Genomic DNA, 22,818 nt, shown 5'->3' on the forward strand with positions numbered 1-22,818 from the left:
AAAACAAATCTCTTGCCTATATAACTCTAGACATAATTCATTATATTACAACAAACAAAGATTCAATAATCAAAAGAAAAATTTAGAATGACAAGTAAATATTTCTCCGTACTAGTGTTCATCATCTTGGCTTCCAATGAAGTTGTTGCCAAGAGACACTCTTCAACACCTAAATTAAGAAAAACTGATTTCCCAGAAGATTTCATTTTCGGAGCTGCAACCTCTGCGTACCAAGTTGAAGGAGCTGCTCAGGAAGATGGTAGAGGACCTAGTATATGGGATACGTTTTCTGAAAAATACCCAGAAAAGATAAAAGATGGTAGCAACGGATCTATTGCAGATGACTCTTACCATCTTTACAAGGAGGATGTGGGTTTATTGCATCAAATTGGGTTCAATGCCTATAGATTCTCCATCTCGTGGTCGCGTATTTTGCCTCGTGGGAATCTTAAAGGAGGAATCAACCAAGCTGGTATTGACTATTACAACAACTTGATCAATGAGCTTTTGTCTAAAGGAATTAAGCCTTTCGCAACCATTTTCCATTGGGACACACCACAAGACCTTGAAGATGCTTACGGAGGATTCCGTGGGGCAGAAATTGTTAATGATTTTCGCGACTATGCCGATATTTGTTTCAAGAGCTTTGGAGATCGAGTGAAACATTGGATTACATTGAACGAGCCATTAACAGTGGTGCAACAAGGATATGTTGCAGGTGTTATGGCTCCAGGAAGGTGTTCAAAATTTACAAACCCTAACTGCACCGCCGGGAATGGAGCCACCGAGCCTTATATCGTTGGTCACAACCTTATCCTAGCTCACGGAGAAGCAATCAAAGTCTATAGAAAAAAGTATAAGGCTTCTCAAAAAGGTCAAGTCGGTATAGCTTTGAATGCAGGTTGGAACTTACCTTATACAGAATCAGCTGAGGATAGGTTAGCCGCGGCACGAGCCATGGCTTTCACATTCGACTATTTCATGGAGCCGCTCGTGACCGGTAAATACCCGGTTGACATGGTTAACAACGTAAAAGGCGGTCGCTTGCCTACATTTACTTCAAAACAATCTAACATGCTTAAGGGATCATATGATTTCATTGGCATCAATTATTACTCGTCTTCTTATGCAAAAGATGTTCCTTGCTCAAGCGAAAACGTTACAATGTTCTCTGATCCTTGTGCTAGCGTCACAGGCGAAAGAGATGGAGTTCCCATTGGTCCAAAAGCTGCATCAGATTGACTTTTGATATATCCAAAGGGAATTCGTGATCTTATCCTCTATGCAAAATACAAGTTCAAAGACCCTGTCATGTACATAACAGAAAATGGGAGAGATGAAGCTAGCACTGGTAAAATCTTACTTAAAGATGGCGATAGAATCGATTACTACGCTCGACATCTCAAGATGGTTCAAGACGCTATCTTGATTGGAGCAAACGTTAAGGGCTTTTTTGCATGGTCGTTGCTAGATAACTTTGAATGGGCATCGGGGTACACGGTCAGGTTTGGACTTGTTTACGTGGATTTCAACGATAGACGTAAGAGATATCTTAAGAAATCGGCTCACTGGTTCAGACATTTATTGAATGGAAAAAAGGAGAATTGATGAGATATGCAACATTCCAATATATTAACTAACTAGATTAATACATGCACAATGGTTTGTTTGGAAAACAACTATTGTTAATATACAAATAAGGTTTGATTTTACTGTATTATATCAAACTTAAATCTCAAAAATAGTGGTTTCAATGTAAAACTTGTGCACACTAAATTAAATGGAATAGTATGCATTTAAATAAAAAAATCAAGAATTTTCATTCTTATTTCGGCCTTCTAAAATTAATTAATTAGTTAAATTAGTTTGTGATTTTATTTTGTTGTGGTTGTCACTAGTGGTAAATTATTAATAATTTAAAAATCTAATATTTTCAATAAAAATTAATGATCTATTTTTAATATTAAATAAAAATAGTTAAAATTATAGAAATTTAGTTCATATTGATATCTCTCTAATTCATTTGGAAAAATATTTTTAGCACAGACAACAGTTTATGCCTGCATCATTACAACAATTTTTTTTACTATTTTCTCATAATTTTTTAATACTATTTGAGTTATAATTGAAAAGCTAATTACGGTTAAGGAGCAGCTATAGATAACGAATTAATAGATTAGAGAGGTTAATTATAGAGTCGTCACATCTCTCTCACATGCCTCTCTAAGTTCCCTTTAGGGTTTTCTTCTTCACTATAGAGACTCATGCTCTTCTCTTCCCAATCGCCGCCTCTGATCTCTCTTCCTCGCTTCTCAGATTAGGTATTAGACATTCACTCTTTCTTACATTGTTATAACATTGATGAAGTAGAAGCTTAGATTCATATCATTGCCATTGGTCACGATTAATCATCTCTTTCACTAAATCATCAATTGTTTCAATGAGAACCAATAACAGCTGAATCAATGTCGATACATTTGTTGTTACGAAATCTTTTGAATCTTCACTGAATCCGCTTTGTCATTTTTCTTTTGCAGCCTTTGTTTTGTTAGATTGATTTGTTATGTCCAACAATCTATTGCCTCAGCCTTGTATGCAAATGGGTCAATTCATTAATGTCCCTACTCCCACTCCTGAGCTGATTTCTAATCCGGAAATGAGATTGTCACAACCAATCTGTAGTCATATCTCTGGTGGGAGACAAGATTTTCATGTAATGTTGCCTAGTGTTGTTGGTTTAGGATCAGTTAATATGGATAAGACTCTGTTACCTGGTAAGCGGAAATCTCCGTTGCATCCTTCTGTGCAAAATAAACGGATGGCATTACCTATGGAAGGTCGACCGTGGGCGTCTGCTCCAATGCCTGTGCAGTTATCTTCTGTTTCCCCTAGAACACAGTATTTGCCTGCTTCGTTTGTTAGTAAGAATAGTTTTGTTTCTTTTAGTAAACCTGGGAAGCAAGCTGCGGCGAGAAAACCGACTTTACAGAAACCGATGTTGCTGAAACCTCAAAGTGAGTCGTCTGGTTCTGTGAGGTCTAAAATGAGAGAATCTTTAGCTGGTGCATTGGCAATGGTACAGTGTCAAATGGATGTTCCTAACGAGTCGAAAATGTTAGATAGTGAGACTGTAGCTAATCCTCTAGAAGGTCATGTTAGTGGGCCAGTGTCAGCTGCTTCTGGAGTTGATGTGATGGTATCTAATGGAAGTACTGAGATGCTGACCCTCAGTGATCCTAGTCCTGTTGCGGGTATCTCTGTTCAGACAGTGTTACCGGAGATTTTGTCTATCGCCAAGACAAGTGATGCCCAAGTACCTGAGGCTGTAAAACCGTTTGTGCAAGACAATGTTTCATATAGTGACAATGTGTTTTCAAAAGATGATCTTTTGCAAGGGAATGACCTCTCTTGGGCTCTCGAGTCGGACATTGAGTTTACTGTCAATTGTCAAAATGAAATGATTGGTGCAATGGCTAATGATGGGAGCCTGGAAAAATTGTTACTGGATCCACAAGTTTTGGCATTTGAAATAGAGACAGAACTCTTTAAGTTATTTGGTGGTGTAAATAAGAAATATAAAGAGAAAGGAAGGTCTCTCTTGTTCAATTTGAAAGACAAGAGTAATCCTAAACTCAGGGAAAAAGTTATGTATGGAGAAATTGCAGCAGAGCGATTGTGTTCCATGTCAGCAGAGGAACTTGCTTCAAAGGAACTAGCTGAGTGGCGACAAGCAAAAGCAGAAGAGATGGCTCAGATGGTTGTTCTGCAGGACACTGAGGTGGATATCAGAAGCCTAGTAAGGAAAACACACAAAGGAGAGTTCCAAGTGGAAGTTGAACCAATGGATAGTGGTTCTGTAGAGGTCTCTGTTGGAATGAGTTCGATTAACTGGTCTCGAACAAAGAATTTTAAGAAGAAAACCCCTTCCATCACGAAAACTCTTGGAGTCAAGAATGAATTGAACAGCTCTAATGAGAGCACTGGGCCAATAAACGGAGTCACAATAGATGATGAGATGCAGGCTGCCACTGGATCTCTTCCTCCAATTGTCTCTCTTGATGAATTCATGTCATCCATAGATTCTGAATCTCCGTCTGGCTTTTTGTCTTCAGATACTGAGAAAAAACCTTCTGTTTCAGATAATAATGATGTAGAGGAGGTTTTAGTTTCATCACCCAAAGAAAGTGCTAATATTGATCTTTGTACATCACCAGTTAAGGCTGAGGCATTGTCACCACTTACGGCTAAGGCATCATCACCTGTTAACGCTGAGGATGCTGACATAGTATCGTCAAAGCCTAGTTCTGATTTGAAATCCAAAACTACATCTGTTTTCATACCTGATGGTGAACGTTTATGGGAAGGTGTGCTCCAGCTGAGTCCTTCTACTGTGAGCTCTGTCATCGGCATTCTAAGAAGGTTTGTAATAAATTGTTTCATGAGTGGTAGCAAACCTATCTCAGTATTTTTTTTTTATTCCACATTTCCAAATTTAGGTTTGCATATATGAATAGCTTTCTTTATTTAGTCTACATGTTACTACTTATCTATACTATTCTAGTGCTTATCAGCTCTATAAAATGTTTTTTTAATGAATATGGCTTCGCTGTTATTGATACCATGTTTACCAACCTGATTTTTACGCTTCACAGTGGCGAAAAGACTACTACAAAAGAGTGGCCTATTTTGCTCGAGATTAAGGGTAGAGTCAGATTAGATGCATTTGAGAAGTTTGTTCGAGAGCTCCCAAATTCCAGGAGTCGTGCTGTAATGGTATTTGTCTACACGTTTACCTCTATCATTAATGTACATGTTTTATATACGCATTCTGTGTTTGAGCCCCTGCAAAAGCTATTAACTGTGACGTTTAACCAAGCTTAAGTAGAAGCATTTAGGAAAGAAGAGGAGAGATTAACGGCCAATACTGATTTGTGAATGATTGAGAAAAATACATTACATCTGTGAATCACAATGGAGATAGATGGACTTACAAAAATATTTTCACCAGAACAATTGCATAGCTTATGTTTCTTGAATAGGCCTCCATATTCCAATAAAACTAAGACCTGTTTGTTCTCGATTCTATATGTATGTGATGAACTCGTTTATCCATCATGGTACTTCTGAAACCTTGCTTTCGTGTTACAGGTTATGTGTTTCGTCTGCAAAGAAGAGTGCTCAAAGACAGAACAAGAGAACATTTCCGAGGTATGAGCGTTGGTAGTTAACCAAGATTCTGTGTATCCAAATAAACGAAAAGATGATTAAAAAAACTTGAGATTTATTTGAATATTAATGATTTATTTGATCAAAACTGAACGCGAATCTGTACAAACTGAAAACCCAAACCGAATTTAAATTGAAACACTCCTAAATATCTGTAGAATGTCTAACTTGGTAACGAAATTTGGGCATTTGGTTTTGTTACTATACAGGTGGTGGATTCATACGCTAAAGATGGGAGGGTGGGTTATGCAGAACCAGCTTCAGGAGTTGAGCTATACCTATGCCCAACCCGTGGGAGAACTGTCGAGATTCTAAACAAGATTGTTCCGAGAAACCAACTCGATTTCTTGAAATCTATAAATGATGATGGTCTTATAGGTGTTGTTGTATGGAGAAGACACACAATTTAAAAAATCACCACTATCTAACAACTCTCACAAGAACCACCGTGAAAAGGGTTCTTCGTTAACCACATATAATACTTCTCGTTACAGTAACATGCTACAGGTCAACAATGACGATGGTGATGATGTGCCACCGGGGTTTGGCCCAATGACCATGGCTCGGGATGAAGATGATGACTTGCCTGAATTTAACTATTTTTCCAGTGGGGATGTTGTCGTGAACCGGACAAGCCGGTCTGTATCTGTAAGAGAGCTTATTCAAAAATATGGAAAATCTGAACCTTTGAGGAACCAAAGTTATAATGATAATGACAATGATATACTACCAGAGTGGCAGCCTCAATCTAACTGGACTCTTGGGGTTACTCATGTAAATGGTGGCTCGATGGTTAGACCATGTAGTGAGTGGTGGTCTCATCAGGATGGCAGAGGAGGATATTAATTGTTTTTTGTTTCACCTTAGCAATTTTGTGTTTGTTATGCATTTTCTGTTGCAGGCAACACTGCTTTCCAAATTTTGTGATTTTCTCTCAACAGTCACCGATATTTGGCACTTTATTAGTAAGATGGGCTTGCGCAGCCCGCTAATATATTGCTCCTTTCTGTAACAAAAAGTACAAAAGTAACAAAATCCACTCCTATCGATTATACTATAAAACAGAAGTGCAGAGAAAATTTCAGTCATGATATTTTTTGACCAGCTCGATTCAGAAATTTGGAAAGACTAGCTTTTTTTTCTCTCGGGTTTCACTTTTTAAAGGTCGTGAAAATTTGGGAATCACTGATCAATTTTGTTAATATGATTTCCTGATTTAGGGTTTCTCTGCATGCCTCTAGAATCAGCAAGTGTAAAGCAATTACCATGGTGACTCCGAAGCAGATCGATTTCTCTTCCTGTGGTGGTGGTGATAACTCCGACGATACCCTCTCCCATCGAGAATCTCCACGGAATCCTTCCTCAAAGCGTGCTGCTGCTTCCTTCGCAGCAGAAGCAGGCGAAGAGACTATGAAGAAGAAAAAGAAGAAGAAGAAGAAGAATTTGGGTCCGCCGTTGATCGTCCGGATCTGGAACGAGGAAGATGAGCTCTCTATCTTAAAGGTATTCTATTCATCTTCTCCGTTACACTTTGATTTGGTTTTGCATTCTGATTTTCTCAAAACCAGATTCGAAATTTCTCAGGGATTAGTTGATTACAGAGCTAAGACAGGATTCAATCCCAAAATTGATTGGGATGCGTTTTACAGTTTCCTCGGAAGTTCTATCGTTGCGAAATTCTCCAAGGAGCAGGTTTTGAGTAAGATCAGGAAGTTGAAAAGGAGATTTCATGTTCATTGGGAGAAAATCAGTGAAGGGAATGATCCGAAATTTACTAGGTCTAGTGATTCTGAAGCCTTTGGATTTTCTTCGATGATTTGGGGACAAGGTGAATTTGGTAATGATGATGGTATGGATAAGGAGATGGTGAAGGAGCACGATGTAAACGGAAATGGCGCAGCTGAAAATGGGACTGCTCGAATAGCACAGGAGAACGAGAGTGGGGAGGAGATGTTAAAGGAGCATGAGGAAACGTTAAATGAGAATGGTGCAGAGGAGATAAGAGACAACGACGAGACTGCTCGGAAAGCACAGCAGCTCGAGAGCGAGAGCGAGGAGGAGATGTTGAAGGAGCATGAGGAACCCTTTAATGAGAATGGTGCAGAGAATATAAGAGACAATAACGGGACTACTCAAATAGCACAGCAGAGCGAGAGCGAGAGTGAGGAGATGTTGAAGGAGCATGAGGAAGTGGCTAATACTGAACTTGTAAATGAGAATGGGGCAGCGAAAACAACAGAGAACGGGACTACTGGTGGAAAAGAGAGACATGATGACGATGATGATGATGAGTTATGCGCTGTGCAGGATGCATTTGAGGCTGTAATGTCGCAAGGTTTAAGTGGTTATCAAAAGAAGTTGCAGCTTGAGAAGCTGATGAACCTTGGAACTGGAAAAAGAAGAGAGTTGAGTGATGAATGGAAAGCGTTATGTGTTGAGGAAAGAAGATTGAATATCAAGAAGCTTAGATTTTCCGCCAAGCTTGCAGAGGCAGCTAATGATAGTTAGATGAAACCAATAAGCCGTTGTAGCATTTGGTGTTAATTAGGTTCTTAGTAAGCCATAAGCTTTAGTCTGTTCAGTGTATATCTTTGGATGTTGTCTTTGTTCTGTTTGGGCAAGTGTTTGTAAGACATTCCAGTTTTAACTGAAGTATCCAGAAGAGCCATCCATGTCCATTGTTGGATATAATAAATTTCATTACTTTCTTGTTGCACCAATCAGTCAATGAAGTGGCAAAACATTTTATATGCATTCCCTAACAAAAGGCATTTACAATGTAATTTTTACATTTTTAACCACTAAAAGGCCAGAAGAAGTGCACAAAGAAAGACTGACCAAATAATAAAATAATTTTTCTTGTCGGTAGTCACCAAAACCATGCTATTCCAAAATGCACTTCCTTTGCAACAAACGGCTTATATCCATATGAATCCGACAGAGGAAGACAAAAGGATTTAGTCTTGTGATGTAGCAGAGTATTCAAAAAGCAAACGTTTGGAAGGTGCAGATTGCAGAAGGACACGCAAGCGGCTCGTGAGCTGGTAAATAAGTGTCCATTGCATTGCCATCTCAGAATCTTTCATCTGTCTTACCACAGAGGCCTGTAGATAAAAGACAGCAAGAACCGTGGAGTGCTTATTTTGGTTAGGTTTTGAAAAAAATGAGGCCATATGGAGAAGAAAGAAGATTTCAATGTTTATGCCTGACCTGAAGACGTTTTCCGAGCTGCACTTCAACTTCCGTTCCAAATGATATGTTGCTCGCCAGAGACTTGAGAGGATCCACAGTTGGATCAACAGAGAGTAAACTTGGGATCTGCGGAGCATACACCAACCTCCATCTCGCCTGACCAAACTCTCCTTTTCCTTCTATCCTTGGCATTATGGTTCCAAGTGTTGCGGTTGCAAGTTTTTTGAAAGCAAGTTGTCCATCTCCTTCTAATATGGATTCTGCTAATTGGCTCTCAAACACCTTTGCAGCCTGCGAAAGGGAGATTATTAAACAGAGATTTCCATCAAGAAGAAAACACAACAATTTCCAAAATACAGCTACATTTTAACTTCAAATTTACCTCCGAAGGTGAGAGAGCATCCTGTTCAACAGAACGTGTTGAAGTCACGACAAGTTTGTCCTGCCAATTACTGGCACGACTTTGAACCCTAAATTGCCATTCTGAACCAACTAAGGCTAAATCTAGCAGAGGATCTAGTCCATGTTCAGGCTCAAACTTTGCAACGTTGAGATGCTCCCTCTTCAGACGTACCTGTGTTTAGAAAACAAAATAGATGTTGGTTACTCGAGGACATGTTGGCTTTGCAAGAATTATGGAATGAATGAGTTCACCACATAAAATCAAAACAGAGATTTAGGCAAAACCTGAGTAGCCACAAGATTGACATCTCCGTTTTCGAATGTTAGGACACCCTTTGGTTTGATAAATTTTGGATGAGCCATGCCATCAAGTTCAAGCTCACCACTAACAGCAAAATTAAGAATTAAAGGGTACATTATCCTCAGCTCTGGTCCTAAAACAAGTTTCATATCACTCAGACGGATATCCATATTTGGTTTCATTTTCACTTCTTCAATCTCCTTTTCAACAGAATTTGATTTACCTGTTGCAGGCAAAACAAACCGAGATCATTACAAAAGTGTTTACATACAAAGTCCAAATACTAAAATAGAAAAAAACGTAGAAATTTTGCTAGTAAACATGTAGGTTACCAGTCGACTGAGAGAATTTCATCCCTGAAGAAGCCCGTTCAGTGCCAAAAAATCGAGCAAAATATCGTGAAGAAACTGCTTGATTAATAGCAGCACCTGGAATACTATACTGATTGGCTGCCAATCTATTTAAAGGGGCAGCTCCACCACCCTTATCATGAGGCAGATAAGCTTCTCCTTGGCTTAATTTAATATTTCCTGATATAGTTGGCTGCAACATTGATCCAGTAATTTGCAGCTGAGTATCAACCTGACAACTGATATGGCAACACGATCTCTCACGGAATCAGAAAAAGTAATAAGCTCAGTAACATGAGTCTAGAAGAGCAAAATGGAAGAAACCTAGACGATACAGTATCTCAGCATGCAGTCTAGATATATAAAATTAACAAAACTGATCCACGATAAAGTATGTACCCATCAAGATATATCAATAGTTAAAGTAAGAAAGATAAATCAAAATTATGTACTAAAAGCTTAAAATGATTGACAGCAGCGTTGATATTGCAGAGTATACCTTAAAAAATTCTTTGCTCGTACTTCTAGAACTTCACATTTGAGCTCTATTCCATCACCAGCAGATGCTTCATTTGATCTAAGGGGAAGATTTCCTTTAACAACCAGCTTTCCCTTTCTACTTACCCTGCTTTCCAGTGAGGTGATGCACAACCTGTTTGATTTAACATGTAAGGTTCCACCAAAGTTTGTGAGCGGTTTACGAAGCACAGGTGAAGAGATAGACGCCCTGTGGAATGAAGCAGACCCATCAAGCACTGGATGGTCTACTGTACCTCCGACCTGCTCAGCAGATAGGTTATGCGTAAATGAATTTAGTCAGAATTTGAGGACATGGCAGATCAATTTAACTATCTTACAATGTAAAGACAACACAACAAGAGGACAATGGCCAACCTGAAGCCTGATATCAGCATTTCCTTGGAGCCAATTAGCATAAGGAGATATGGCTGTTAACAAAGTCATTCCCCCATCCTTGATGTCTGCCTCCAGTCTAACTTCTCCTGCATCTAAAATATTCCAGTATAAACCCTTGAGACTCTCAGCTAGTTGGCTGTCCCATCTCTCTTCGCTCCTATCCCTTGAGGTTCTCTTCTCATCATCTTCCTTCTCTTTTGCCCAACTCGGGATTTTCACTGCACCACCTCTATCTGTTTCGCTGACTTCTCCTTCAGACATATTTTTCTGCGAAAAGCTAACAGGAACACTTCCTTGTATATGGACATGACCATTTTGGACAAATGGTTCAAAGTTGGAGTTGAAAAGAAAACGACTGTTAGATGTAAGAGAAGCAAAAACTTCAGCTCGTCCAAGGTCTATACCACCAACAGCACCATCCAATAACCTAACTTGTACATCACATTCTGGTTTTTCAAGACTCCCTCTAAGATCCCCTTCCATGTGCAAAATGCCTTTGATTGGTGACAAGAGTTTCCTCAAAGAGTGAACAATATCAGTAGCTGATGATTCAACAACCTCAACCAAGGTAGGTATCAAACTAACAGGGAAATTCAGAACAGCAAAATGAAGATTTGTTTTTGGCCCCAATAAGGTCCCATCTGCGTGCAGTGTAGCGTTTCCTTTTTGAATGAGCATCTCCTTAAGACGTAAACCATCATCATTGTTATACGAACCAGTAGCCAGAACACGCTGTGTTTTGTAAGTCCCCCACTCCCAATCATCTCCATGGAAGTCAAATTCGGCCTGGTATTAGATGTAAGAGGAAAACATTTAAACAAGACATCACTAGAAATTCTCACTTAAATATCTCACTCATAAAAAGTTTTTTCTAAAGACAATTGCACCCGTCTCCTTGGACACGAAAGCTTATGAAAACCAATTTGGAGTGTCCTTTAGATGATGACAACCTTAACCCTTTATTTTAAAAACGAGATGACAGGGTTATTTTTATACCAAAGTGTCTCCATTGCCTCCACCACTAGCATCAAGCGAACCATGCCAATGACCCTTGAGCTCAGCTAAACCTGGAAGACTTAGATCTTCAAGAACGACTTCACTTGGTGGAGTATAATACCCACGTATCTCCTGATTTTAAGGAACCATATAATTTAGCATAGGAAAGAACTAAAGGCGAGCTTAATGGTGTCTACACAGGTTTTTTTGTTCTTATTATAGAATCTGCTTTCTGTATTAGAAGCCTGTTAGCTACTTCGAAAGGACAGAAGGCATAATATTTAATACATTACCTCAAGCAAGTCTCGAAGATTTTCAGCTTGTAGACAGAGATTTTGAACGCTTTGGATGAAAAGATCCTGCCATACCAACCAAGAAACCCAAACAGTCAGAGGCATCCAGCTCAAAGAGGAGATGAGAACATATTTTTGGAGTACACGAACATGAAAATGCTCTAGCAGGTGTTTTTCTTGAACCAACATTTTAGAACATGGCTAATCACAATATAAGCATATGATTTAGCAATAACCTTTGATCTTGAGTGAACAGCTGGATCTGTACTTCTTGAAAGAAGCCTTGCAAGAGGAAGCATCTCAGCAACCTCTGCCTTAGGCACTTCAAGTCTCATTCTCCATCTTCCCATGGAGGATATAACACTTCCTAGATGACCAGTCATGGCTCTCATTAAAAAACTGCCAGCTTCCTTCTGACCAAGGTCTCGGTCACGGGAACCCGGCAATACATATTCACCTTGAAGCTCATACCGGCTATTGCTTTGTTCCAGAATAGTTTTCTCAACAGTGATCTTCAGGAAGAAAAATGAAAAGGATAAGCAGAGATACCATCATGCATATTCTCATATTAACTTCACTGCTAAACATACTTATCAATTATTCATTGTTCAATCTCACCATAACCTCTAGTCTTCCGGACAACATGAAACACTTAAAAGAAGGTAATAAAACATATAAATGAAATAGGCTTGATTTATTTATGGCCAACTATATGGTGGCAAATGATGTGCTATGAAATAATGAAACTATATAACAGCTATGATCACTCTCTAGATTTCTTAGAAAACTAAACCAAACGAACTCCACTAATCTTAGGCCGAAATACATACCACGTCACCGCTCCATCTTACTGCAACATCTAAAGCTTCACCTAGAACTCCACTAAACTTTGGCCGAATTACAGACAACAGGCCATGCCCTCTTCGCTTCTGAAGATTTAGTTGAATCTCTGCCTGCAAGTAATATGGAAAGTACGATATTATAATTTTATAAAGAGAGCCCTCCCCTGTAACTTCTGAAAAGCTGATTTTCTAAGTTATAAGCTTCTATGAGAAGTATTAAACCACATTAGAACTTCAAATTCCATTATTCTGCTATAACTAAGTAACTAACACATAATATTTGCAGGTTGTCATCTTAAGAATGTTTTCTTAAGTGATCCTAATCTTCATTGACAGTGAACATGCAAGAAAATATCCTGAAAACACTGAAGCTGATAATACTGTTAATACACTGCTATTTCTGAACTTCACTCAGCACTAGTACAGAATAGACAAACTCATATCGATTGCTTACCTTTTGAATCAACCCTCTCAGTGAGGCCAACTCCAACTCATCAAGTGGAAAATTGCGTATCTGCGACCAGAAATGGGGACAAAATGTAAACCATCTATGGCCGATTCTCATTCTCTTTGAAATATCAAATTAAAGCATATATTCACACAAGAGAAAGCAATACCTCCAAAGTAGCGGACTGTTGTGGCTGAAAACAAGCGTTAGCTCTTAGTTGTCCCTTTTGAAGAGAAAAGGAGAGCAACTTTCCACTTTGTACATTTTCGTCAGAATTAGGCTGTAGTGGACCTATAAAGTCTAGTGTAAGACTTTCATCTGGTCGGCCCGCGGCATCAAGCTAGATATGCAACAATACTACAAAAATATTAGTATAAACATCATGGGCTAACCTTTCTATAACTACAAATTGTCTAGAACTGTTAAAATCAGATATATGAGACGAGTCACACAAATTTGACAAGATAGCCTTCATGGCTTCAATAAATTGACAAAAAAAATAAAATAAGAAAAAGCTTCAACAGTTAGAAATCTCATATCAGTTACAAATCTTTTCCTGCCGAACCAAAAAATCTATTGCAACTACTTTTCAGAACCACCATCGCAAGGATAGCTGCTACCAGTGCTCTGTGTGTTACTAATACTGATGATACGGTTCACTGTAGAAGCAAGAAATCAGTACATTACCTTAACATGATCACGTGAAACGCTCAAACGTCCAGACAGTTGAGGGGCCAAAATCAACTGATTAAGCTTGAGACTTGAAATGGAAATATCACCATCGAGGCTAGAAATTGCAGCTGCATCTTCACATTTGTCTGACCCAACATCTCCATCTTTTGTAGTGCTGTGTCGTTTTATCTTCCCCAGAAATTTGATCCTTCCTGTTGCTTTTAAATGTGTAGGTCGTGGTGAATCAAATGGATAGGAAGAGACCAAGCTGAAAAACTCAAAACCACGCATACGTAAATCCAAATCAAGCCCCTCAACAACAAATGGCATGGCCTCCCCTTGAGTGAAGTCTTGGTGCGACAAACAAGGGTCATGGTATGAGGTATCTAATTTTGTGAATAGATCAAAAGCAACAGAGGATGAATTAACAATGATATTATCATGTGATATCACAATATCTCCCCGAGCATCAGTCAAGGAGCCATCAGCTTTAGGGGCTGCCCATTTTATGTCAAACCTCCTGCATTCAAAATTCAAATGAAGCGCAACAAGTCAAGCACAAACATCAAAGAACACTAAATATAGCCCAAGAGGATGGCAAGGAAACCTTACGGTTTCAAGAGGGCCCCAGAAAGTTTTGTTTCCCCAGTTAAATCACCCAACTTCAGCATCCCGATGTTAAAATATTCAGGCATATAACGATGCAAAACCTTATCAAAAGATATATTTCCTGAAAAGTTCACATCCAGTGCGGTATCATCCACCTCCCCCTGTAAACGTATATACAATTTCAGCATCAATTAGGAAAATTGCTAAATCAGGGATGATGAAATAAAGACACTAAATTTTAGGATGTTATACATATTGTCCATCAAATTAACCTTATAAAACAGTATGTCAAGTGAGCTAGTGAGTCGTGAAACTATTATTCAAGGAAATGGCAATCAACTCTAGGAGATTAAATTGAAACTTCCATATAATTGGTGAATGGAGTAAGGTGAGACAGGCTGGTCGTTGTGAAACATAAACAAAAAAATTCAGTTAACAAACCAAGTTACTTATGAAGGGAAGCATACCATATGCTTCATTCGAAAGAGAAAAGTCTATATCTCAGACACAACTACCACTCTTCATGCCTAATGTGGAACAAAAAAATCACAACCATTTTTTGGATGATAGATGGGGCTTGATGTAGTCAATTGATACACCTAACAGGCTATTAATAAAATTATCTGGAAAGAGTAAGTATGCATCTGCAGATTGACCCACATTACTTGGTCATATTGTTAATCCAACTGCTTGGTGTCTCGTTTTCCCTCAACCCAGTCCTCACCCAACCCGGATACATTAATGATGCAAGGTCAACTGTCGTAGGATTATACAAGGAAAGGTAGGGAAGTACATATAACATACCTCTGGACAGATCCAAGCATTCCCTGCTCCTCGAATCTCCCCACCATCAACAAGGGTAGCTCTAATACCATATAAATCAGCAACCTATCACATGAAATAGGATAATTTGACAATATCCGAAAAAGTCATACATAGACTACTTCACGGAGGTTAAAACAGAAATGAAATACTTACACAGTTGTCAGTGTTAAATGTGAAATTAGCAGAAAGATAAGAAAATGGAACACGGTCAAATGCTGCAACTGCACCAGCTTCCTTGTTTTTCAGCATTGCCTCATATGCCAAAGATGTAGGGAGATCTGGAGACAGATAAGCTATCTTCCTAGAGACCATGCAACTTCCCACAAAAACGGGAGCATCAAGCGGGCCTTGACAGTTGAATACAGCTGTGACAGAACCAGCTAGCTGCAGTCCAAGATGATAGAATGAATTGGGACTAGATGAAGGAGTAGATAACAATTAGAAAAAAAATGAAATGAAAATACATCAAGCCTTAATAAATGGTGAAGTTTAACGGAACATGAATAAGGCAATATAAATGATACCGGGAAAAACAAGGGCTTCATCTTGAAAGTTTTCATCAAAGCATTAATTTCCACATAGGGAACCTGAAACAAAATAGGAACTATCAACAACAAATCAGGCACTTAAATCAGGAAATTCATCCAATTTAGCGCCCACAAAATCATTTCGTTTTGTCTTTGACTGGTATGTCTAGATAACTGCCATCTAGATCAGCGGTTCACATAAGAAGATGTTACCTGACACATCAGATGAAACTCCCCCTCATCTGGATGTATACCGAAATCTCCAGAAGCCTCCAAAGGAACCTTTCCAAACCAACCATTAGCGTTATGCAGGAAAATGCGCTGGCCGCGGAAAGAAAGGCTGGCTGAGACATCCTGCAAAGATAATATGAAGGAAAAGGTAGCCTGAGTCATCAAAAAAAAACATGAGCTGACATCCTGTGTTTGTAGCTAAAGATAACGACACGAGAAGTATTACATCTGAACATCTACATGGAAAGCCTTAAAACCTCTATAGAAAGACATATATTATAGATCTTCTAACGCAAAGGAAACTATTATAAAGACATAAGGCAGCGTTTCAGGAGATATTTAAACCCAAGACTTACAGAAAACGAAGAAGGTGCATCATTTATATGGAAGCCTAGTCCTGTTACGTCAAGTTGGCCATGTAGGTTTGGAAAACTTTCTCCTCTAGACATACATAGATGAACCTGCAATGCAATAGACGACAGTGAGAAAAAAAAATCCAAGGGCAAGCCATGTTTATTTCAGAAATTTGCTCAGACCCCTCTACTTGTAAAAGAGAAGAAAGAACTCCCAAACTCTACTTCAAAGATCTGTCACAATCTATCATACATATAGATTCCAACAACAAAGTGTTCTCTAGCCAACGTGCTGAGACTGGATTGACTAACTAATTGGGCATATTTAACAGCACATAGGAATATAATAAATTACAGTAGAAAAAAATGGAAAGGTTGAAAACATAATGGTCATTGAAAATAATAAACTTTAATTCACTAAGAAGACAAATAGTGGACATTAGAGAAGCACCTCACCAGTAGCTCTTCCCTTAGACCACTCGATTGGAATCTCTAGAATTCTTTCAAAAATCTGCAGATATGCAGAAATGAGATAAGTCAACCATGCAACTGATGACAAACATAAGTCATCTATTCCACCTGACACCTTACCGGGACAAAGAAGTTGGCAACATTTAAATTTGCATGCCAGTTCTGCTCGACGGTATCAACAAAAACATCAACAGACAAAAGCCCACCATCTTCAGATGTTACATCTGATCTCCACATATTACAGTTTCCACCAAGTTGCACGTACACACGACCATAATGATTCTGAAACTTAACATGTCCATGGACGTTCCTCATTTCTCTACATAATAGTGTTGTTTACCAAAATTAGTCACATAAAAGACCTCTACTTCACTCAGCTTGCACTAAGTAAACAGAGACATTAAAGACCATACTGATCTCATAACATAATAAAGGGTTTGATATCCACTCAAACTGAAAAATTCGATGCTAGAAATTTGATTATTGAAAGTTGGAGTTGGAAAGTAAAAATAAGGGCATAGTATGGCTGATTTAGACATTACATTAACAACGATAAATGACCCTCACCTGGGCTCTGTATCGCCATAAGCTAATAGAAGAAGTGTCCCACCTTTAAACTGCACAGAGTCAAGCATAACTGGTAGTGTCTTCTCAACATAAACAGCAGGCAGCTTCTCCAGTTCATCGCTCAAGTGAGGAGCATTCGGATCTGCCCTTCCTGTTAACTTCTTAGAGGAACCAGTTAAAATATTAAACACTGCTTCTTTTAATTTTTTGTTCCGTGGCCAGCTGGGACGCCAATGGTTTGCTACAGGTTGATGCTCATGCTTTTTGAACGTAAAGTCACGAGGCTGATTTCCACTTCGATTACCATGTGGAACATCGTCAGTATTCTGATTAACAACATTCATAGATATATCCCCTCTCTGACTGCTTAAAGTCTCAGATTCAGAAGAATTCACAATATCTTCAACAGATGGGCTTCGTTTAGTTTGTAAGAGTGCACAGAGTCTATCAACAGTCATAAGGAATGGATCACATGATACTGTGAACTTGTCTAACGTGGAAGCCTTTTTTACACCAAGGAGCCTTTTACCCCTCACTCGATAACCTTTCCCGTCCAAATCATTAGCTAATGATTGCTCACCATACGGCACATGTCGATCATATTGATTACTGATTTCTCTATCACCTTTAACTAATAGCATATCCAAACTCAACCCATCATAATTTGTTGATAACACTGAAGGCTCGTCAAGCTTTTGTTGTGATAGACTGTGGAAATAAGATAGAGCTGCTGAAGCACTGCGCTCAAGAATTCTCTTCTTTGCACTAATATTAGACATTGAATTCTTATGTGATTTTGAATTCCATTTGAATTTGTACTTCCTCGGGACTTTTAACATTTTGGACAAGAACTTGAGCCCTGAACCAGGAATTTTTATGCCAAATGATTTCTCCAATTCAGCATGCTTCACATCATACTCAACACCTGGGTCCATGCAATGTTGCTCAGCTGAATGCATCTTTTCATCCATGCAAATAAAGGAGTTGGGATTTGCAATTTCCGTAAAACGCCTGTCGTGCTTCACCGCATTATCTTTAGCTTGAGAGTAATTCTTACAAGGAACGATATAGCCTATCTCTGCAGCTTTTCTTGCATCATTATCCCTTTCTTCATCCCAACGGATCCCTGCTTCCTCCCTTGAAACTCTCCTAGTTTTGGTGCGAAAATCAATCCCTTCTTCAGATGACAAATGGCTTGGCAAAGTAGTGTCAGATAGAGGTATCCCTAACCATGTAAAATCTTTCTTTTGTGCAACCAAAACTGTTGGATTACTTAGAATCGCATCAACCACAATCTTTCCCCTCCTAAGACTAGCAAAAGGACGGACACAAACTTTCATAGTCGGAACCTCACCACAGGAAAACTCTTCACCATGAGGACCAATGGAGCTTGCTTCAAGTGTAATGCACAATGGTGAAACTCTTCTAACCTTTCCAAAATCAACCTCACGCTGAATAGTCTCACTAAGCACAGAGCAAACAGATGGCAAAAGCTTAGTCTCAACAAAAACACGAGCCTTGTTCTGTCCATACCACACCAATAAACAAACCCCAGAGATAACAGCAAAGAACACAGAACACCTCAAGAAAAACAAACCCTCTTCCCAAACAGGAGCCAAAGACCTAACCAAATCCTTGCTTCGTACGAAAGGCTCTTTCAAACATTTAACTTCCATTCTACTTCTAGAATCAAGAGACTTCCTAAGCAATTGCACATTTTTCCCACAAAATTGAGAAAATTTGGCAACTTTAGCTAACCAATCATTCTGTTTCTTCTCCGAATATATACGCTTGCTACGAAACGCCCTTCTAGCTACATTGATTCTCTTCTCTCTGCGATTGAAAGAACCATGAAGCAGAGGAGTAGAAAGGAAAGGGTTTTGCAATCTCAAACTCATTATCACGTGCTCATCTGCTGGGGACCAAGAAGTCTGACTCTTAGCCCCCTAAAGCTTCAGACTTTAAGACAACCCACTTCTGAGAATCTTAACATAGATTGAATTGGTTCTGAATGTGTGGGGAAACAAAAGTTTCTTCTATATTACAGCAACCAACTCGAATCAATTCTGATTAATCTAGGTCAAGTTTTTCTAGAATGGGATCAGAAAGAGATTATCAGTGGTTTAAGAAGAGAATCGAAGAAGCTTACGAGTTCGTGTATGCAGAGGATAGGGAAAGGAAGAAGAAGAAAGAAGCAAGCTGCGTCTAAAACTTGTGAATTGTTACAACTTATTAATGTGGTTCGGTTCAACCGCAATAAACCACTCACGAATTTGATAACGCCGTACCAATAACTCTAAACCCGATTCTCAAAGAGAACCGAAATATCTTTCCGATTACCAGATTAATCCGGTCCAACCATGAGGACATTGACCTTTCCAAATTTTTATCAATTTCAAAAATTCACAATATGAACATCAAATCCTTATTTAGGTAATACTTTATTTATCCTATAGTAAATATCATTACAAAAATTCGACTAGATATGTACATATCAAAAATGTGTCATATTTTATACATAGTTAAGTAAATTATTCAGTGTATAGTACATATTCAAGACGATATTAATACATACAGCTGATTTGATTTGCATGTTGATAACAAATTAAAGATTACAGACGAACATATTTGACCAATCTAGACAAGATATATTTTTGTGTTCATAGTTGACAAACACATATTTTTGGGCAAAACGGTATGCTTCTGAACAAGAAGAAAATATAAACATCAAAAAAGAGTAACAACTGATTAACATGCTTCTTAACCGCATGAGAAAGGAAATTCAATAACTTGATCCATATCACCATGTGCGTGGATTACACAACTCAACTGTGATCAATGATAAAGAGATTTTCTGATCAAGGGAAATGGGATGGTAATAATGGCACAATAATGGATATGATCATGCATGCATTCATGAACTAACATTGAGAATGGTTCAGAGTTATGATAGTTAAAGAAAGCACTTGGGCCGACTGAATTAGCAAAGGAACTTAATTTAGGGGTTCAAATCGAGACTTTTAGGTCGAGTCAAGCACGTTTAAGTGTGGTTAACGAAGCACAATCAAGTGCGGTTGTGGTTCAGGTGGAGTCTAAATATTGATTGATGAACTAGGCATAGTAGACTAAATACAGGTTAATGTTATTATTCGTGATTGCAAAAATAAAAATACATTACCCTCAAGTGGGGAATCACTTTGGAACATATAACCAAAAAAGATTTTGTGACAAGGCATGAATCAAAACACAGGCAACTGAACGAAAAAAAGAAGAAAATAACACCATCGAACCATACATAAGAAGCTGATTGAAGACATAATGAACCTAAAAAAGGTCTGATATTAAGAAAACAAAGGTGTTTCAAAAAGAAATGAAAATCTCCAGAGAGTAGTTTTGTCTTTAGCCTGTTCATTGTAATAAGACTAGAAAAAGGATTCAATGTCTTTAACTCTAAGAACCAGACCCTTCAAAAGATTTATTAGGACAGAGACTCATATGAACAATATACGGCGAAATACATGTTCATATTTGCATTTCCATCAAGATCAAAATGGTGGTGATTCAGGATTTTACCGCACAGGCTGTTGGTTATAGTGATTCTTCTCCTTCTTCTTTGCCGCGGCCAGCTTCTTACGTCTTGCAGCTGCCTCCTCCGCAGCAGCTTTAGCTGCAGCATCCACCTCTTTGCCTGACTTCTTCTTCTTCATGGATGCAAGCTTCTTTATCCTTTCCTTGACGTCAATTGGAGATTCTTCCTCAGTTGGTTCAGACCCAGCAGCTTCATCTACAGCATCGGCATTGTTGTTTGCTTGTTGCTCTTGAGATTCTTTTACCTCCTTCTGCTTATCCTTCTTTTTCTTCTTTTTTGATGCCTTTGACTCCCCACCTGCTGCATTCTCCTTCTTCTCTCCCTCTCCATTGACATCTTCTTTCTTTTCTTGTCCAGCCTCTGTAAAAAGAACATGCAATGTATCGGAATTAGCAAAACTGCTAGACATATCAAACATGCTGATTTTCTCAGCAAGATAGTGACACTACACAAAACATTAATACTATTAAAGAGCACAACTGTCTGGAACTAAGCAATATCAGTTGCAATGGCTGTGCCAATACGTGATAAGTATTATTACAGATGTCAAAATTGATTGAAGACAAGTGTACCTTGAGATTCCTCTAGGCCATTGTTCTCCTTGGGGGCAACTCCAAAATCAGCCAACAAAGCTTCAAGCTCAGCAAGTTCCTTCTTTTTCCTCTCTTTCTTGGAAAGTTGCCTCTCTGCCTCTTTAGGAGGTGCAGGAACTTCAGGAGCTTTCTTCACCTCAGGCTCTGGATGAACCTGTACCTCTGTTTCCTGTTCCTGCTCTTCCTCCACATCATCATCACCTTCATCAAGAATATCTTCCTCACTTTCACTTTCCTGACAATCACACCAAGATAATCCCATCAGCAACCAAGATAATCACACGCAATCTGGACAAGAACTAACGCTTACACAAGTCAACCTACACAACCATGTGCTACCACAACATAGGTAACACACAAATGAAAAATATTCAGGAAGGATAAAGCAACATGAGCAACAATAACAAATCCTCTTCTCTCAGACAATAGACACCACACACAAACAATTTTTGTAATAACTAACTAGAGCCATAAGCATAAGATAAATTAACATTAGAACAGAAACCAGCTCTCAGAATTCCCAGTCACAAAGAGAATCGTTAACCAATAGACACAGAACCATCATATCCATTCTCAACCAATTTAGGAATCGCAACAAAATCATAAAATGTTTAGACTTCTGACCTCAACATGAACGTCTTTGGAATCAGTATGGGAAGGCAGAGAAGTACTCCAACCAGACTGAGGAGGAGCAGTGGTTGCATAATAGTCATCATCGTCGTCTTCATCATCAATATCAGCCCAAGACTTAACTTTCAAAGGCGTAGGAGCCCAATAGACCTGAGGCTCAGGCTCCTTCTCTGGCTCTCGTGACTTAGAAGACCCTTTGCTCTTCCCTGCCTTGTCAGACTTCTTCTTCTTCTTACGAGTGTCCAATGCTGCAAACAAATTAGTGCTCTGGATCGTGATCGATCCTTCATCTCTCCTGTTTCCACCTCCAGCCATCTTAACAACGATTCAGCTAAAACCAAGATCGATATAAACCAAACAAGCTTTGATTTCACACCTAGAAGTCTCGACAGATATACAAAAGGAACAAAAACACCTAAAAAGATAAAAAAAGCCAAAACAGAGACAAAATATGAAATCTGGGTTCGTTCGATTTCAACGCAAAATCAAATCTTTAAATGAAAATCCTATACTTTTGACTAACCACTGATTGCCCAGATAAAGAACAGTAACACCCGATGGATGTATAAACTAGGGTTCCAGATGAGAAATCATGGATCAAATCAGAAGAGAAAGAAACTGTTGTTGAAGCGATTTATAAGAGGAGAAGATAGGATTAGGGTTTTGGTTCTTCTTCCCTAATAGAGGATGAGGAAATCTGGATGTAGCAGCCGTATAGGTTAGGGCTAAATCGACAAAAGGAGATAACGCGAGGAGAGAAGCCATTAAAAAGCTCGTGTCTCTGAA

General features: G+C 38.8%; 5 protein-coding genes across 10 annotated transcripts; 3 read left to right on the forward strand and 2 right to left on the reverse strand.

The window, feature by feature from the left end:
* Window positions 1-87: 87 nt before the first annotated feature.
* Window positions 88-1,608, forward strand: BGLU14 (beta glucosidase 14; the record flags this gene model as incomplete). Its single annotated transcript, NM_179734.1, has 2 exons — window positions 88-1,209; window positions 1,261-1,608. 2 exons carry the CDS (start codon window positions 88-90, stop codon window positions 1,606-1,608), a joined length of 1,470 nt encoding a protein of 489 aa, NP_850065.1.
* A 580-nt stretch (window positions 1,609-2,188) lies between these two features.
* On the forward strand, window positions 2,189-6,275 carry AT2G25640 (SPOC domain / Transcription elongation factor S-II protein). 2 transcript variants are annotated; one of them, NM_128123.3, is made up of 5 exons: window positions 2,189-2,321; window positions 2,538-4,419; window positions 4,653-4,773; window positions 5,149-5,208; window positions 5,436-6,275. In NM_128123.3, exons 2-5 carry the CDS (start codon window positions 2,564-2,566, stop codon window positions 5,634-5,636), a joined length of 2,238 nt encoding a protein of 745 aa, NP_180135.2. In that variant the 5' UTR covers window positions 2,189-2,321; window positions 2,538-2,563; the 3' UTR covers window positions 5,637-6,275. The 2 variants fall into 2 exon arrangements, with proteins under 2 accessions (NP_180135.2, NP_001324087.1); NM_001336006.1 differs by having other exon boundaries at window positions 2,209-2,321; window positions 4,653-5,208; window positions 5,436-6,256.
* AT2G25650 (DNA-binding storekeeper protein-related transcriptional regulator) lies at window positions 6,239-7,944 on the forward strand. Its single transcript, NM_128124.3, has 2 exons — window positions 6,239-6,729; window positions 6,811-7,944. Exons 1-2 carry the CDS (start codon window positions 6,493-6,495, stop codon window positions 7,732-7,734), a joined length of 1,161 nt encoding a protein of 386 aa, NP_565602.1. The 5' UTR covers window positions 6,239-6,492; the 3' UTR covers window positions 7,735-7,944.
* emb2410 (embryo defective 2410) lies at window positions 7,035-19,430 on the reverse strand (the record flags this gene model as incomplete). 4 transcript variants are annotated; one of them, NM_001336009.1, is made up of 25 exons in its annotated part: window positions 7,035-7,289; window positions 7,398-8,330; window positions 8,437-8,709; window positions 8,801-8,992; window positions 9,106-9,344; window positions 9,454-9,710; window positions 9,971-10,251; window positions 10,366-11,172; window positions 11,383-11,514; window positions 11,676-11,741; window positions 11,912-12,187; window positions 12,294-12,326; window positions 12,506-12,628; window positions 12,972-13,031; window positions 13,135-13,305; window positions 13,653-14,157; window positions 14,250-14,407; window positions 15,051-15,134; window positions 15,225-15,455; window positions 15,596-15,658; window positions 15,812-15,952; window positions 16,186-16,290; window positions 16,634-16,693; window positions 16,774-16,972; window positions 17,221-19,118. In NM_001336009.1, 24 exons carry the CDS (start codon window positions 19,116-19,118, stop codon window positions 8,184-8,186), a joined length of 6,501 nt encoding a protein of 2,166 aa, NP_001324007.1. In that variant the 3' UTR covers window positions 7,035-7,289; window positions 7,398-8,183. The 4 variants fall into 4 exon arrangements, with proteins under 4 accessions (NP_001324007.1, NP_001324009.1, NP_001324008.1 ...); NM_001336008.1 differs by lacking the exon at window positions 12,294-12,326 and having other exon boundaries at window positions 17,221-19,430; NM_128125.3 differs by lacking the exon at window positions 7,035-7,289 and having other exon boundaries at window positions 7,931-8,330.
* An 883-nt stretch (window positions 19,431-20,313) lies between these two features.
* On the reverse strand, window positions 20,314-22,818 carry AT2G25670 (uncharacterized protein). 2 transcript variants are annotated; one of them, NM_128126.5, is made up of 4 exons: window positions 22,556-22,818; window positions 22,027-22,447; window positions 21,382-21,637; window positions 20,314-21,169 (listed from the first exon to the last, which is right to left on the reverse strand). In NM_128126.5, the coding sequence occupies exons 2-4, from the start codon at window positions 22,345-22,347 to the stop codon at window positions 20,790-20,792; spliced, it is 957 nt and encodes a 318-aa protein (NP_565603.1). In that variant the 5' UTR covers window positions 22,348-22,447; window positions 22,556-22,818; the 3' UTR covers window positions 20,314-20,789. The 2 variants fall into 2 exon arrangements, with proteins under 2 accessions (NP_565603.1, NP_850066.1); NM_179735.2 differs by having other exon boundaries at window positions 22,027-22,818.

This window comes from Arabidopsis thaliana, chromosome 2 (genome assembly GCF_000001735.4).
Source record: "Arabidopsis thaliana chromosome 2, partial sequence".
Taxonomy (NCBI): domain Eukaryota; kingdom Viridiplantae; phylum Streptophyta; class Magnoliopsida; order Brassicales; family Brassicaceae; genus Arabidopsis; species Arabidopsis thaliana.